Source organism: Lemur catta, chromosome 17 (genome assembly GCF_020740605.2).
Source record: "Lemur catta isolate mLemCat1 chromosome 17, mLemCat1.pri, whole genome shotgun sequence".
Classification (NCBI taxonomy): Eukaryota; Metazoa; Chordata; class Mammalia; order Primates; family Lemuridae; genus Lemur; species Lemur catta.
In genome coordinates, this window is record NC_059144.1 from 26,604,350 (window position 1) to 26,622,028 (window position 17,679).

Consider the following 17,679-nt stretch of genomic DNA (forward strand, 5'->3'; position numbering starts at 1 on the left):
AGCCGAGCGGAAGCCGAGCGGAAGCCGAGCGGAAGCCGAGCGGAGCCGAGCGGAGGGTGGGAGGCGGGGCGGGTCTTACACGTGGGATCAAAGATCCCTGAAGGAGCCAGAGTCACAATTATTCACTGACTCATCCCCTCATTTCATTAAGTTATTCATTCGTTCATTCACTTACTTGTTCAAACATTTACTGAGAGCTATCAATGGCCCCTCTTGGTAAAGATACGAACAACACAAAGTCCAACCTTCTCTCAACTGACACAGTAGTTGTTTGCCTGGAAAATTTGGTGTATATTAAAACCATGCAAAAAATTACTTTAAGTATATATGTCAAACGGGTTAGGGTCTAGGTTTGGGTTATCAGGAGCAAGTGGGCAGCTGTACTAGGTGTAGGCCCTGGCAGGTCGTGTGAAGGGAGAGGCTGTTCTTTGTGGTGTGAGACTCTCCCTTCCATTGGAAGGCCACCCATCACCCGCTCTGGTTCCCAGTCCCTGCCCCTTTCATTGCTGTGTCAACCTGAAATGCCCCCCAACTTTCCAGAAAGTTCAGACAGCTGGAGACTCACTCTGGACTGTGCTCACAGTTGCCAGCAAGGTCTTTCCACCCTGGAAACTGAAAATGATTTACCCCGGCTTAAAGATCTCGGGGTGATTGGCTCACCAAGATTCATCTCCTTGGCCAATATTGGAATTTTTGAACCTCATTGTCACCCCCTCTTCACTTTTGTGCCACTGGGGAAAGCCCTTTCTTAGGCTAAGGGATCTGTGGCTCCTCCTCCAGAGGCCTTGGGGGCAATCCTTCCTCATAACACTGCCTGGCAGCACTTACTATGCCCCAGACAGTCTAAAAAGAGCATGAAACACACTAACTCTTTCATCCTCATGAAAACCCTATGAAGTATTATCATTTCCATTTTACAGTGGGGAAATCTAGGCTCCTAAATGAGTCTGAACCTAAACATTGCACAGCCCCCGAGTCTGCACTCCTAACCACTGTCCCACCCTGTCTCTCCTGGGCCTGCAGGACTGTGCTGGCCAATTCCTATGTCTGGTTTCTGGAGCCAACAAACAACCACAAACTTAGTGGTTTAAACAACGCAAATTTATTCTCTTATAGTTCTGGAGGGCGGAAGTCCAACATCAAGGTGTTGGCAGGGCCACACTCCCTCTGGAGGCTCTGGGGGAAGAATCCATTCCTTGCTTCTTCCAGCTTCCGGCATTCCTTAACTTGTGTTCACAGCACTCTAGTCTCTGCGTTTGTGGTCACATTGCTTCCTCCTCTTCTTCTATATCAAATCTCCCTCTCTCTCTTACAGGGACACTTGTGATCTCTTTTAGGGCCCATCTGGATAATCCAGAAAAACCTCCCCATCTCAATATTCTTAATTTAATCACACCTGCAAAGTCTTTTTTTTTTTTTTTCATATAAGGTAACATCCACAGGTCCTAGAGATTAGGACGTGGATATCTTGGTGGTGGGGGGGAACACTTCTCAGCCTACCTTACCTACCTTCTCTAATGTCTGGTAATTCGGTGATTTATTCAATTCTCAGACTAAATTAACATACTCTTTGGCTTAGTTCAAGCTGTTTTCCTGTTTGTTGTAATGAAAAACATCAGACGAATCCACTTCCCACCATGGCAGGTGCTAATACATGTTTGCAGGGAAAGAGAAAAGGGACTTCACATGTATGGAGTGTACACAGTGCACACGGCACATAGCAGGCCCACAAGAAATGTGGGATTGGACTGGTTCTTATACAAGGCAGAGAAATCCTCAATGTTTTTGGAGGTGAAGTGACTGATTAGTCACTAAGGGCAGCCAGTAAGGAAGCGGAGGCTTCGGAGTTAGAAGTCCTGGGCATACAGACGTTCCCCTACATCAGAGCTTTTCAACGTCTGCACTGCTGACACTTTGGGTCACATAATTCTTTGTTGTGGGAACAACAACGTTTGGCAGCACCCCCGGCCTCTACCCACTAGATGGTGGTAGCATCCCCGAAATTGTGACAACCAAAAATGTCTCTAACATTGCCAAAAGTTCCATGGGGGCAAAATGACTCTTCTTGAGAACTGCTCCCCCACGTTAATGCTGCCCTGGTGGAGGTGGTGGTGGGAAGAGGCGCTGGGAATTAAACTCCATTGTTCTACACAGCAAGTAGGAGGCTGCCTTTATGCCACTGTGGCAGAGATTACTGGTTATCCCCTGATATCCACCCTCCAGTTCAGCAGGGCACATTGCTGCCAGAATAAAGACTACATTTCCCAGCCTTTTTTGCAGCTAGACGTGACCACGTGACCACATTCCAGCCAATTAAAAGTAAGTGAGGTGGGCCAATTCCTGACTGTGCCCTTAAAGGGGAGAATCATGCTCCCTTCCCCACCTTCTTCCCCAGTCTGGCTGCCTGGGATGTGGACCTGGTAACAACAACATCAACCAATCCCTGGTCTCAAAACCAGGGAGCCCCGGTATTGCCTGGCTTGCTTATGGCTGGATATTACTAGAGAAAGCATCTTTTTTCTGGTTTAAGCCACTGTTGTTTAAGAGCTTTGTTACAGTTGCCAGACCTGTATTCTAACTCTTACACTCACCCAGCCAGCCATGGGGTGTGGAAGAAGGCAGGAAGGTCGGAGAGAAGGGTGTAGTGAAGGCGCACAGGTGGTCTGGCTGGTTGAGCTCAGAGATGCTCAGGGACACCTTCTGGGAGGAAGACTTGGAGTTGGATATTTGAAGGACATGAAAGATGTGCCGAGGTGGAGAAAAGGGGAGGGCGCCCCAGATGGGGCTGCAGCATAGGCAAGGGCGTAGCGGAGAGACCCGAGCCAGGGCCTGAAGGACAACGAGGGCTCAAATGGGCTGAGAGCAGAGAGGGGACATATCAGGGGAGCCCAGTGCAAAGAGGGGAATTTCACTAGGTGAACCGACACCAGATGTAGGGATCTAGGAGTTTGTCATGAGGCCTAGGGGGCATCCAGAGGCTGAGAAATGGTCGAGGAGCCCTAGCTCCTCTCTGAACAGAGGATCCACGCTGGGGCTGACCCTCACCCTTGCCCCTTGCCCCATGCTAACATGTGAGACTCTGCTCGGCCCAGGGTCTTGAAGTCTTCTTGCTTAGAGCTTCTCCAGCAGGCAGCCAGGGCCAGTAGGAGTGCAGCCAAGGTCACTGCTTTCAGCCCCAGGACCACAGGTGTGAGCACAGACAGGAGGCCTGGGGGGCACAGGGGAGAACTCAGGAACGACCCCCAGTGGGTGCCCCACAGCCCACACCTCAGTACCCATGGGCAAGGGTGGGTCCAGCTGCTGTATAACCTCTGCAGCCATATCCTTTCTACCTTGGGAGAGGAGATCAAAGACCACCTCTCCCTTTGCCCTGGGCCCAAAGAAGCCTTGTCCCACGTCCTCTCTGTACCTGTGATCATCTCAACAGCATCCCTAACCTCTGATAATGACAGAAACCTGCTTTCATGTGTTGACTACTCAGCTCCTCTGTCTCAGACCCCGAGCCAAGCTATTCCTCATTGCCTCCTCCTACAATGTAGGATAATGATCCAATTTCTATAGATAAGGACACAGACTCACAGTGGGTTTGGTCCAGGGCCACACATGTCAAAGAAGTGATGGGCCCCACGTGGTCTGATTCCCACGCATGGCAGGGACAGGGCTGAGACTCAGGAAGGCTAATCTGACCCCCCTGGTCACAAGCTCCCGCCAGTTATTGGGTGCCCCCAAATGTTACCAGGTGATGTGCCAGGCACCGTTCTGGACACTTGGCATGTATGATGTCATTGGATCCATACCCAGCCCCAAGAGGGCGTCTCTCTGATTCATACCCCTACCCCCACCCCAGTTCATAGAGCCAGAGATTGAAGGAGTGACGTGTCCTGCCCATGATCACATGGCTAGAAAGGGGCTCTGTCCAGGAGGCCTGGCTACAGAGCCATGTTCTTTGGCACTGTTGTGTATGGCCTCAGTGTGTCCCTACACTCTGAATCACGGGGAGCTCACTATCTCTCAAGTAACACTACCCACGGATCAATAGGACGGTGCTAGCTGTTAGGAGGTCTTTCCTTGATTGAGCTGTTCCTGGTTCTGTAGTTGAGATGGGGTCCTGGGGACTTTCTTGGTGGCAGGTGAGCCCCAGAAGTCTGAGACTGCTTCCTTCTCATGACCAAGCCATCCATGACCCCCTCCCCTTGGCCGTGGGGGACTCATTAACTCCACTGAGGTAGGTGCACTCACCTGTTGGAGACATCCTGGCTACATGTTCACTGGAGAATTCTGCCTCTTGGGGAGAGGTGGGTTTTGCTGCAAGAGAGAGGCTTTCTCACACTGCCTTTCATCATTCTCTCCTGTCACTTCCTGAGCCCCTGTGCCAGGAGCTGGGACAACTGAGATGAGTCTGCCAGCTTCTGTGCCAGGAGCTGGGACAACTGAGATGAGTCTGCCAGCTTCTACCTGGGTGGGGACTAGAAGTTAAACCCTCCGTCTATGGTGGATGAACTTACACCTGCTGGAGCATCTCTGGGGTAGGGATAATGTCGGATTCATTGCAGTGTCTCCAGCACCTAGTACAGTGCAGGACACTCAACAAGCATGCAATAGATGTTTGTTGAATTATTAATGGTCTATTAAAAGTTCTGTAGAGCCCCAAATGGAAAGAAATTAACTCTTCCTGGGAGGAGGAGAAAGTTTTAAAGAGGAGGGGCCATTTGTGTTGGGCCTTGAAGGATGAGTAGGAGTTCTCAGAGAAAACGAGAATGCATTTCAGGTAGAGGGAACAGCTTATGTAAAGACACGGAGGGTGACAAGAGCTGGCTTATTTGAAACATGGTAAAAAGTTCCTTGGGGCCCACCTGATCCACTCCCCTGACACCACCTAGATCACCTGTCTCACCTTTCACTCTCAGCGTGGTCCCCTGTCCAGAGAGGTATTGCCTATTGGGTTTCCTCTGAAACTTTACACAGTAATAGGTCCCAGCATCCTCAGTGGAGATGCCTCCCAGAAGAATGCTGAAGTCGTTGTTGGAGGCCCGCACTGCTGTCACATTGGGCTGGGAGATGCCTTCAAAGTTGTAAATGGCCTCCCGGCTCAGACCAGCCCCCCGGAACCACCTGATGGGTCCAGGGGGACCATCTCCAAGCACTGTGCAGTTCAGGAAGGCAGTGTCTCCAGTGGCCACCGACACCAAGTCCTGGGGCTGGATGATCCAGAGGTTCAGCTTGGGGTCCCCAGCTCCTGAAGCCAAAGGGAATGTCCTTGTTGGATTCTTTCTCTTCCTCCATCGTCCACTCGTTCCCTCCCTCATACCTTCCCTCCCTTTCCCCTTTCTCAATTTCTTCACTTCGCCACTCCCTCCTGCTTTCTTTCATCACTCACTAGTTGATTCATGCAGTACAGGAGTTCTGAGCACCTACTATGTACTGATGCTCGGATTGGGGAAAATGAATCCCGCGAGACAGGAAAATACCCTGCCCTGAAACTGCTCTCAGGCTGTTGGTGCAGCTGGAAAGAAAACAGCCCGGAGGCTGGAAACGCAGAGGACCGTAGGATTCCAGGGGAGGCACAGCACAGCTTGGAAGGCACCAGGAATCCTTCCCAAAATTCCGGCATCAAATTAAAATGAACCCCCCACACAGCAGATACTCTCTGTGTCCCCAGGTTTTGGGGTGGTTCATACGCATCTGTTCTCCTATTTAGTCACCTGAATGAACCTTGTTGCCTATTTTATAAGTTAAGCACTTGTATATAGAGCCGCAGTGACTGATTAAGAACACACCGCTATTGAATGTCAGGCCCAGGATTTGGGTCTCTGGGTCGCTGACGGTGGACTTATAGATACCACGACTGATTACTTGGGGAGCGGGGTAGATCACACTATCAGCACCAGGCCTTGACTCCACTCCAGTGATGTGGTATATCCACACCCTCCCCGTGGCCTCATGGTAGAAGAGCAAACTTCCTTGTCCCTTGCCGTGGAGCTGAGCCATGTGATTTGCTTTAGCCAACGGGCTGTTAGCAAACATCATGTGCGCAGAGGCTTGAGATGTGCTTGGGGAGTTGGGACTGGCCCTCTGGGCTTCTGCCATCTCCATGAGAAAACACGCCCCATGTAGCTACTACCTCTCGGGCCTGGGCCCTGGCATGAGGCATGAGGAGTGGACCCACCCCAGCTACATGTACATGTGCATGTGAGATGTACATACATACTGTTGTGTGTCACTGAGGTTTTGTGTGATACAGCATGGCTGTGGGTGAAGGTGACTGCCGCCACAGGGAGACATACCAGAGCGAATATGTGCCCTGCAGGGCCTAATACTCACGCTTCACAAGCACCGAGGTGCCCTCATCCGCCTTCGTTTCGGAGTGTTCACTCAAACCATCAAACCTCACACAGTGGTAGGTTCCAGCATGCTCCTCGGTGACATTGTGGATATAGACGGAGTAATCGCAATTCAGTGGCTCTGATGAGCGTGGGATCATGGGCACCACCCCAGGGAAGAAGCCACGTTCGAAGTTATAAATTTCTTGCTGGCCCTGAGAGCTCACCTTGACCCATTTAATCATATCATCGATGCAGGAGCCGACCACCGTACACCTCAATAGGAGCGTCTCTCCTTCTGCCACCAGCATGGGGCCCTCAGGCTGTAGCACATGCCACTCGTTCCCATTGCTCTGCTCAGGGGCTCCTACAACAGAGGAAGAGAGGCCTTGTACTGGGCAGGAGGAGGGTTTTGTTGGAGAGGGAAGGGAAAGAGGGGATGAGGTGGCTGGCTGCAGAGAGAGAACGGAGCTATCTAACGGGAAACCTACCAATAATAAATAACATGTAAGTGCTCACCGCGTGCCGGGCACTGCGTGCATCATTACATTTATTCCTCACAATGCTCCTATAGGTAAACAGAATTATCCCCATTTCATGACAGAGGAAACTGGGAGCCCAGAAATGTTAGGTAACTTTCCCAGGATCATCTGTTAGGGGCTGAACTGTGTCCCCCAAAAGCATATGTTGAAGCCCTAGCCCCCAGGGCTGCAGAATGTGACTATATTTGGAGAGAGGGTCTTTAAAGAAGTAATTAAGTTAAAATGAAGTCGTTAGTGTAGGCCCTGATCCAATCTGACTTGTGTCCTTATAAGAATAGGAGATTCGGACATAGACGTGCACATGGGGAAGAGCACGTGAAGACACAGGGAGAAGGCGCCATCTGCAAGCTAGGGAGAGAGGCCTCAGGAGAAACCAACCCTGCTGATAACTCGATCTAGGATTTCTAGCCTCTAGAATGCTGAGAAAATACATTTATGTTGTTTAAGCCACCCGGTCTGTGGTACTTTGTGGTGGTGGCCCGAGCAGCCTCACGTTATCACCCAATAAGAATGCGACAGAACCTTGTTTCAAACTCTTGCAGCCTGTTTCTGGAACTCCCGCTTTTTACCCTCGAATGCCACCCTTCAGAGACATAGGTTTGTGTTCTGTGGTGTTCAGTGTGTATACCCTCCCCGCCTCCTGTGAATTCTTTAACAAACTACAGTTGTTACTGTGTCGTGAAGTGGGCTTATTTCAATGACAGGCTGGACTATTGAGTTTGGCCTCCACGTACGTGGGCATTGAGAAAAAGGGCAGAGGCCTCCCGTGGAAGCTCTTTGACACCTGGGTGATGAACATCACCACATTTACTCTTCCCAAGAACTCCGTAAGGTAGATGCTATTACTATCTCCATTTTTGAGATGAGAAAGAAAACGAATGCTCAGAGAGGTAAAGAAACGGGGTGAACCACGCATTCAGTAGGTGTCATGGCCAGGACTTGAACTCAGGTGAGGTGACTTAAGATTCTGCTCAAATGGGCTGGGCGCGGTGGCTCACGCCTGTAATCCTAGCACTCTGGGAGGCCGAGGCAGGTGGATCGCTCGAGGTCAGGAGTTCAAGACCAGCCTCAGCAAGAGCGAGACCCCATCTCTACTAAAAAATAGAAAGAAATTATCTGGCCAATTAAAATATATATACAGAAAAAAATTAGCCGGGCATGGTGGCACATGCCTGTAGTCCCAGCTACTCGGGAGGCTGAGGCAGTAGGATCGCTGAAGCCCAGGAGTTTGAGGTTGCTGTGAGCTAGGCTGACGCCACGGCACTCACTCTAGCCCAGGCAACACAGCAAGACTCTGTCTCAAAAAAAAAAAAAAAAAAAGATTCTGCTCAAATGAAGATCATCAGCTTTGTGCCTTGTGTTTCCCTATTGTCTGTGTTCCCATCGGCCCTTGTGACTAGCTCGGTCTGACTCCAAGATAGAAGTTTGCAGTATATCATGGTGTTTCTCAGTTGTGAGTAAGGCAGGGACAGTAAGGAGGTGAAGCAAACCTTCCCTTCTAAGAGGATCTAGCCAGGATTTGTGGAATTATAAATTCTTTTTCTGCCTGTCTTCGGCTGGGCATGTGCTATGAACCACCGAGAACTGCCCATAGTTGTCACCAAGTGACACTCCATGTTCAATCCTAGCGATTCCTTTTGTCCTTGATGTCATTCGTTCCAAGAAGTTCAGCAACATCTACCCCTAGACATCATTTGAGTTGTAGATCTATTATTACTAATCCTTTCTGTTGGTTTTTTCCACCAAAAGTGTCATCTTTTCACACACATGCACTGAACAGTGCCCATTGCTCAGCACAGGGCTGGGAATAGTGCCTGTCCCCACCAGCCAAACTGTTAAACCTCACATTGTCAGGGCACTGGGGAGAGTACACAGGGGAGAGTACACTATCCAAAAAGGAGGGTTGTGGTCTACCTAACAAATCTTAAAAACAAAGCCCCACATTGATAAAATGTAACATTTTATTGTGAGGCTTATAACACACATACATAAAAGTTATGACAAAAATAGAATAAAGACTGGGGGAGATATTAGTATACCAATTGTAAGTTCCTTCCTTCCTTTCCTTTCCTTTCTTCCTTTTCTTTCTTTCCTTCTTTCCATCACCTGAGTATTTATCATTTCTAGGTGTTGGTTGTATTTCAAGTCTTCTCTTCTAGCTGTTTCAAAAAATATATTACCTTGTTGTGAACTATAGTCACCCTACTCCGCTGTCAAACATTAGAACTTATTCCTTCTATCTAACTGTGTGTTTGCACTCATTAACCAACCTATCTTCCTCCCCTACCGCATATACCCTTCCCAGTACCTGGTGTCTATCATTCTACTCTACCTCTACGCGATCAACTGTTTTAGCTCCCACATACAATTGAGAACATGCAATATTTGCCTTTCTGTGCCCGGTAATTTCCCTTAACACAATGATCTCCAGTTTCATCCATGTTGCTGCAAATGACAGGATTGCATTCTCTTTATGGCCAAGTAGTATTCCACTGTGTATATACACCACATTTTCTTTATTTGTCTGTTGATGGACACTTAGGTTGATTCCATATCTTTCCTATTATGAATAGTGCTGTAATAAACATCAGGGCATGGGTATCCCTTTGATATACTGATTTTTTTCCTTTGGATAAATACCCTGTAGTGGGATTGCTGGATCATATGGTAGTTCTGTTTTTAGTTTTTGGAGAAATCACCACACTGTTTTTCTTAATGGCTGTGCTAATTTACATTCCCACCAACAGTGTATAAGAGTTCCCTTTTCACCACATCCTTGCCAACATCTGCTATTTTTTTGTCTTTTTGATAATAGCCATTCTAACTGGGATAAGATGATAGCTCATTGTGGGGTTTTGATTTGCATTTTCCTGATGATTAGTGTTGTTGGGCATCTTTTCATATACATGTTGGCCATTTGTATATTTTCTTTTGAGAAATGTCTATTCATGTTATTTGCCCCTTTTTAAATGGAATTATTATTATTTTCATTATTTACTGTTGAGTTCCTTCTATATTCTGGATGTTAGTTTATTGTTGGATGAATAGTTTGTGAATATTTTATCCCATTTACAGGTTGTCTTTTCACTCTATTGATTGTTTCTTTAGCTGGGCAGAAGCCTTTTTAGTTTAATATGGTCCCATTTGTCTATTTTTTATTTTGTCGTCTGCGCTTTTGTGGTCTTAGCCATAAAATCTTTGCCTAGACCAACGTCCTGAAGAGGTCCCTGTGTTTTCTTCTAGTAGTTTTATAGATTCAGGTCTTACATTTAAGTCTTTAATCCATCTTGAGATGATTTTTGTATATGGTGAGAAATAGGGGTCTAGTTTAATTCTTCTGCATATGGTATCCAGTTTTTCCAGCACCATTTATTGAATTAGAATTATTAGATCCTATTGCTGGATTGATCCCTGTATTATTATATAATGACTTTATTTGCCTTTTTTTGTACTGTTTTTGACTTAAAGTCTGTTTTATCTGTATAAGTATAGCTACTCCTGCTTGCTTTTGGTTTCTGCTTACATGGAATATCTTTTTCCATCCCTTTACTTTCAGGCTATGTGCCTTTACAGATTTAGTACATTTCTTGTAGTTGGATCATGTCTTTTTTAATCCATTCAGCCAAACTGTATCAAGTGGAGAATTTAATCCATTTGCATTCAAGGTTGTTATTGATATGTGAGGTTTTGTAGCAATTTTGAAATAGCAATAGCAATTTTGAAACAAATTGGTATTGTTTCCTGGTTGTTGTGTATATTCTTTGCTCCTTTCTCTCTTCCTCTCTTTGTCATTGTGGTTTGGTGACGTTCTGTAATGGTACCATGTAAGTCCTTTCTCTTCCTCATTTTCATGTTTCCTTTACAAATGAATTGTATACTTTCATGCATTTTGTGATGGCAAATGTTGTCCTTTTGCTTCCAGGTTTAGGACTTCCTTGAGCATTTCTTGTAGGGCTGGTCTAGTGATGATGAATTTTCTCAGCTTTTGCTTGTCTGGTAAAGAGTTTTATTTTTCCTTCATTTATGAAGAATAATTTTGCTGGGTATAGTATCTTTTATGGGCAAATTTTTCCCCTAGTTCTTTGACTATATCATCACATTCTCTCCTGGCCTATAAGGTTTCCGCTGGAAAATTTGCTGTTAGTTTGATGGGAGTTCCTTTATAGGTGATTAGACAGTTTTTTCTTGCTGTCTTTAGAATTCTCTCTTTGTCTTTAAACAGTTTGACTATAATGCACCATGGAGGAGACCTTTTTGAATGTCTGTTGGGGGGAGAACTCTCAAAACTCAATAATAAGAAACAGAATTAAAAAATGGGAATTGAATAGACACTTCACCAAAAAGGATGCACGACATGAAAGATATTCAGCATCATTACACACCAGGGAAATCCAAGTTAAAACCTCAAAGACATGTTACTACACACCTATTAGAATGATGAAAATTAAAAAGGTTGATCATAGCACATGTTGGTGAGGATGTGGAGGAACTGTCATCCTCATACATTGCTGAGGAAAATGTAAAATGGTACAACTGCTTTGGAAAACAGTTTGGCAGTGTCTTAAAATGTTAAATATACAACTACCATGTGATCCAGTCAGTTTATTCTTAGGTATTCTCCCCAAGAGAAATGAAAGTGTATGTCCACATGGGGACTTGTCCACAAATGATCATAGACACTTTATTTATAATAGCTCCAAACTGCAAACAACCCAAGTATCTGTCACCAGGTGAATGGAAAAGTGTATCCATGCAATGGATAGACACAAAAGAAATGAACTATTGGTATGTGCAAGAACACAAATGAATCTCAAAATAGTTATGCTGAGTAAAAGAAGCCAGACCAAAAGGAGTACAACTGTATGATCCTTGTTATATAAAATTCTAGAAAATGCAAACTAATCCATAGTGACAGAAAACAGATCCAGGGTTTCCTGGAGACAAGAAGTGGAAAGGATGAATCACAAGGCACTTTTTGTGGGTGTTAGATATATGTTCGTTATCCTGATTTTGGTGACGATTTCACAAATGTGAAACATATCCAACACCCACAAAACTTACCAAACTGTGTACTTTATATAGGTACAATTTATTGTATGTCAGTTGTACCTCCGTGAAGCTGTTTAAAAATGATAAAAAGTTTGCAGTGATGAAGCCTATGTGTGTGGGGACAGGGGAGCACTTCATGCAGACCAGGCAGTGGGAAGAGGGAGGACTCGGAAAGTCTTATCCCAGCTGGGGCTGGGGCAGGGAAACACCAGGGAAGAAGCTAGAGCCGGGAATCAGGCCAGGAACCCCACAGCCCTACGCCCCCTCTCCCTTCCCCAGTCCCCTACATTGTGACACGGGCTTCAGGAGGTGTCCTGGGAGCTGGACCAGCCCCTTCCCCACAGCCCTGGGATTCCTTCTCATCAATTTCCCACCTGCATCCTCTGCCTTTTATTGTCCCTGTTGAGGGGTTCCCTTTGGAACCAAAAAATATTTGAAATGTTTTTAATTCTGGGTAGTTTAGATTTCTGATTTCCTAGCCTAGTGCCTAAAACATAGTGGCACTCAAAATATTTGTGGAATGAGTGACTAGGAATTACGATTCACATTTCACAATTGAGGAAACCAGCTTGGAAAAGTGACGTCTCAAGTCACGTAGCCAGTGAGCCCTCACTCACTGAGCACCCAGGTCTGACCATACACCTGGGTCCCACCAGCGCCTCTCCTGGGGTTGACCTTGCTGGAGGATCCACGGTGGGTATGAACAGAATCCAGGTCTCAGCAGGGCCTGGGGCAGGGGCCCAGAAGGGACGAGCCCACTGAGAGCCAAGAATCCCACCTGGTGGGTTGGAGGGTTCTAGACTCAGAGGCTGAGCTCCTCAGGAGCCTCAGGACTCAGGAGCTAAACTGGCTTGACCTGGAGTTAGGGTAAACATAGATATGATAATAATAGCCAACAGTTGTCAAATCTTTACGTTATGCCAGGTACTTGTATGTATCTTACTGCATCCTCCTAACAAAGTCAAGAGGTAGATCCTATGATTAGCCCCATTTTACAGATGGGAAAAACTGAGGCTCAGAGAGAAGTAACTTAAATCAGTCAGAGGTTTGAGCCAAGCTGTGTCCCAAGCTGGGCCAGGGCTGCCTCCTGGGTGTGCGATCTGTATAGTCGCACAGGGCCCCATGCTTGGGGTAATGCTCTGCTGTGTTGCTTAATACTTTTTGAACAAGGGTACTTGCATTTTCACTTTGCCCTGGGCCTCACAAATTATGTGGCTGGTCCAGGGCTGAGCCTCACCACTTTCCTGTTTAATACTCACAGCACCCCTAGAGAAAGGTCCCATGAGTGCCCCTGTTCTGTAGAAGAGGACACTGGGGCTAACAGAGCCACGGTGTCTGACATGGGTACTCCAGCACCCACCTGGAATCCTGGGGGTGTGGGCCTGGAGCCTGACACTTAGTCACTTCACTACGCTGCGTCTCAGGACACTGGGTCTGCTGTCTGCTCTCTCCTGGAGTTGGGAAAGTTCTCGGTGTCCCCCTCCGAACTCCACTGTGATGGGGTCAAGCTTCTCCAGGCATGCCAGGGTCTTGGTGCCTCTCTTGGGGACCAGGGGTGGCCCCCATTCTCAGATCCACTCACCTGAGAGGACAAGGAACAGCGCCAGCAGCAGGGAGCAGGGAGGCGAGTGGGCCAGGCGGGTAGGGGTGGGCATCATCGGGGCACACGGCGCCTCCTGCGGTCCCCAAGACGGGCCACCGTTCTGCTCTCTGGTGGCTGTTGGAGTCTGAGGTGGGGCTCGTGCCCAGGACTGTCTTTGCTTCCCTTCGCCACGGCTACTTGAGGAAGTGTTGTCTTCACAGCCACACAAGCCTGCTGGTGCAAGAGGGAGGAGCCCGGTCAAAGGGTTTCCGGCTTTCGTGCCTGGGCTGGGGTTCCTGTAGTCACTGTGTCAAAACCTTACTGACCCCTGGCCACAGGCCCTGACCTGGGCACCCCGGGCGCCCCCTGGGGCCAGCTGGGCTTTGGGTCAAGCATTGTGTCTTCCTCTCCCTGGCTATGTGAGATTTCAAAGTCATTGCCATCTCGGAGCTTCTGTTTCCTTATTTGCAAAATGGCAGCAGCGGCAATCTCCTCTTCCGAAAGGTGTTGCGAAGATTATAGGAGATAATGTGCGTGTAGGCACAGAACGATGTAAATGCTGAACATATTAGCCATCATTATTCATGGGATGCAGGAAATAGAGGAGGCGACATTGCTTAAGAAGAAGGATTTATTATAAAGCAAGGCCCCCGGGGGGCCTCCTTCTGGCACTGAGGGGACAGCGTGGACCTAATCCCTAAATGTATAATCACGGGCAACTCTCTCAGGCTCGATTTCCTGGGGTCCAAATGCAATACTCAGGTTGTGGCATCTTCATTTCTTGTGACTGATCTAGACTCCCTCTGGAGCCCCGTTGTGCCGGCTGTCAGGCTTAAACTTGGCAGTTGAAGCAATCCCAGGCTCTTCCAGCTTCTGAAAGCCTCATTGGCTGCACTGCCTGGGTTCAAATCATGGCTCTACCCAGATCTGGCTGTGTGACGTTATGACAATCATTTGAGCACTTTGTGCCTCAGTTCCCTGATCGGTAAAGCAGGAGTGAAAATATGGTTGTGTGTACAGGATGGAGTTAGCATGGTATCGGCTGTCACCATTCTCCTGTAGGTTAACTCAGTGTTTTCCAGGAAAAAAAACAACAGCTCAGTCGTTCAGTGTTTCACTTCCTCCCTCCCACTCCAGATGGTCCTGGGGACAGAGGAGGCTGAAGTTTCTTGCTGGGGCAGGGTAGTGGGACTTGGGTCTAAGCGTATCCCTTGGGTCCCTGAGGTCTTGTGTCTACCATGGGGAGGTTGGTCTGGCCTGGTCCCTGAGGACTTTGCAATAGGTCTGCTGAGGGGTGGCTTGTCCTGTCTGGAGCTTTGGGAACTTTGCGTACCACTGCTAAAGCCCATTGCTCCCTCTACTTGTTCTCCTGTCGAGAAGACCCACATATTGGAGCCTCTTTGAACTGGCCACAGGCCTAGACAATTCTAAGAGACCCCTCAGCATCTCCATGTCTTTCTCACACAGGAACTTCTGAATTACCTGCTCACATATGCAGATTCCTTTCTCAGCTATGTATATGCTTAAGTTTTACATAAAAATAATTTTACTTATTTTAATAGGCAAGGCATTGTATCGATCAGCTATTGCTGTGTAACAAACCACCCTCAAATTTAGAGGCTTAAAACAATAACCATTTATTTAATTCATGACTCTGTGGGCTGAGCATTTAGTCTGGGCTCATCTTGGTGGTTCTTTCATCTGTGCTGATCTTGGCTGGGATGGCTCATGAGTTAAGGTCAGCTGCAGGCTGGCTAGGTGGCTTCGTTACTGGGATTGGCTGATTATTGACTGGGACACCTCAACTCTCCTCCATGTGGTCTCTTATCCTCCAAGAAGCTAGCCTAGACTTGCTTACATGAAAGCGGCAGTTTTGAGAGAGAGCAAAAGTTTCGAGGCACGAGGTCACTTCTGCTATATTTTTGGTCAGAACAAGTCACAAGACAAGACCAAAGTCAAGGATGGAAAATAGATTTTGCCTCTTGTCAGGAGGAACTGTAAAGCCATATTGCAAAAGGTGAGGACACAAAGAGGGTGTACAGAACTGGGGACATTTTTGTAATTTATCCACCATGGGCATCTACAGAGTGCAAAATATACAGCACTTAATGTCACCTTCATAGGGCTCCCAGACATTACCTTCCTTAGGGTTAACCACAGTCACGAGTTTCTGAAGACAGTCAATTCCTGCTCTATTTCTGATCCAGTGCTCAGAAGCCAGGTTGCACGGCCCTTTGTGATGGCATGGCCTGGCAACACCCTGGGAAGCCAGCCCTGGTCCCTTATGCTCTAGGAATCTCTAAACACACCTGGGGTTTCTATACTCCATTCCACCCTACCCCAGCATTTTGACCCCAGGACTGTGGGGGTGCCAGGGCTTCAGCATCTCAATTCCTGTCTTTCTCCCCTTCTTTTTCTTGCTACCTCCACCAAGTCGAAAGGTGAGGACTTCCCCTTCTTTCCATCTGGTAGGGACTTTCCTAACCTTAGCCTTCTTCCTAACAGATGGCCTTCTTGGTTCTAGCTAGAATCTCTCCTGCTTCCTCTTCAAAGCAACGAGTCTCACATTCCACCTTTAACATAGGAAAGAGCTGCCAGGGAAGGAATTGGACTGCTGCAGGAGGAAAAGTGCGCAAGGAAGTCCTTAAAAATGTTCTATCTGTCAATGTCATCTGTAAAATGCATGACAGGCGGTAATGCGCGAGGCACTGGCTCACAGTAATTGCTCAGTCACTAGGAACAATGATATTCCTCCTGGTCTGTGTGCTTGGATGTCACGTGAACTGTGGTACTTCTGTTACTAGCTTGAGTTAGGTTGTCTTCAAAAGGTGCACCCGAGGTATATATAGAACACAAGTCTACACATCAATTGGCTTTCTTTCTTCCACTACAAAAATGGAATTTTGTTAAAACAGCACCTTTTTCATTGTTTATCCTAAAATGGAAAACACAATAAGTATAGGGGAAGCATTCAACCTCATCAGCAATCAAGTGAATACTAATTAAAAAAGGAACAACGCTGGTACCTTTGCAGTCACAGCATTTCTCTCCACTTCTTTCTCTGCTCCCCTTTTTATCAGAGGGGCTAGAAGCCTGGGAACTACATTTTACAGAACTCCTTGCCAGCGCGATTCTGGATAGGTCCTATCGATGAGAGGTGCTTGCATTAGATTTGGAAGGTGAAAGAGAAGGAGAGGCATACTTGCTTCTCTAGCAATGGAGAGGGGCCGATACGTGAGCATCAGCAGATTTAAGTTAGGCACGTGTGAGATTTTACCCCCGTTCCATAAATCACCTCTAAATCACAGGCAGCTGTGATCACTGGTCGTGTTTTCTGAGGGTCTCTCAGATTTCTGATTATCCAAGAGCTAGTGAGGAATTTGGGAGATAAAGTAGTGAGGTCTGCAATCCCATGAGAACAAAGTAGAAGTGCATAGCTTTTTATGACTTATCCTTGGAAGTCACCTAGTCTCATTTCTGCCATGCTTTTTATTTAGGTGGATGCATTTGGTGTCTCATTAATATTGAAGCCTTCAAAGCCCTTGAACTTGACTTTCTGCTATTGGCAACTTGTCCTGCCTTATGGCTTCGTTTACCTTTCTTGCTCCCTTTTCCTATTTTATGTCAAATCCCATTATGTGCTTTTTGGTGTTATTTAATATTTTTATTGAGGTATGACTTATATATACAAAAGTGCACAGATATTAAATGTGTGGCTCAGGGAATATTTAGACTTGTTATGTCTGTATACACCTGTTTAGTCACCACTCCAAGATAAAGAAAGTTGCTTTCTTCTCCTTCCCATTCAATCTCTGGCCCCAGAGGCAACCACCACTCTTGTTTCTATTACTATTGATTGGCTTTGCTTGTTTTTGAATTTCATATAAATAGAGTCATATAAATAGAGTCATACAGTGACTTATGTCTGGCTTCTTTCATTCATCATTAAGTTGTTTTTTGGATATGAATTCCTTTCTTTATTGTGGTAAAAACACATAACAAATTTACCATCTTAACAAATTTGAAGTGTATAGTAATGTGAAGTATATTTACATGCTTGTACAACAGAGCTCTAGAACTTTTTCATCTTGCAATACTGAAACTCTATACTCACTAAACACTAATTAACCCCTGTCCTTATCCTTACTTTGGCAACCATCTTTCTTCTTTCTGTTTCTATGATTTT

The 17,679-nt window shown here is 46.7% G+C and overlaps 1 protein-coding gene across 2 annotated transcripts; it reads right to left on the reverse strand.

Moving 5' to 3' along the window:
- Positions 1–46: 46 nt before the first annotated feature.
- On the reverse strand, positions 47–13,753 carry SIRPB2 (signal regulatory protein beta 2). 2 transcript variants are annotated; one of them, XM_045529552.1, is made up of 6 exons: positions 13,494–13,753; positions 6,322–6,687; positions 4,895–5,236; positions 4,240–4,305; positions 3,070–3,208; positions 47–275 (listed from the first exon to the last, which is right to left on the reverse strand). In XM_045529552.1, the coding sequence occupies exons 1-6, from the start codon at positions 13,567–13,569 to the stop codon at positions 188–190; spliced, it is 1,077 nt and encodes a 358-aa protein (XP_045385508.1). In that variant the 5' UTR covers positions 13,570–13,753; the 3' UTR covers positions 47–187. The 2 variants fall into 2 exon arrangements, with proteins under 2 accessions (XP_045385508.1, XP_045385509.1); XM_045529553.1 differs by lacking the exon at positions 47–275 and having other exon boundaries at positions 1,138–3,208; positions 13,494–13,750.
- Between the last annotated feature and the right edge of the window lie 3,926 nt (positions 13,754–17,679).

Coding starts and splice junctions, on each gene's coding strand:
- SIRPB2 (XM_045529552.1), bottom strand. CDS start 13,569: ATGATGCCCACCCCTACCCGCCTGGCCCACTCGCCTCCCTGCTCCCTG. Junction 4,306..4,894: donor GACCACGCTGAGAGTGAAAG/GTGAGACAGGTG, acceptor TCTCTCTTGCAG/CAAAACCCACCTCTCCCCAA. Junction 3,209..4,239: donor AGCCAGGATGTCTCCAACAG/GTGAGTGCACCT, acceptor TGTGCCCCCCAG/GCCTCCTGTCTGTGCTCACA.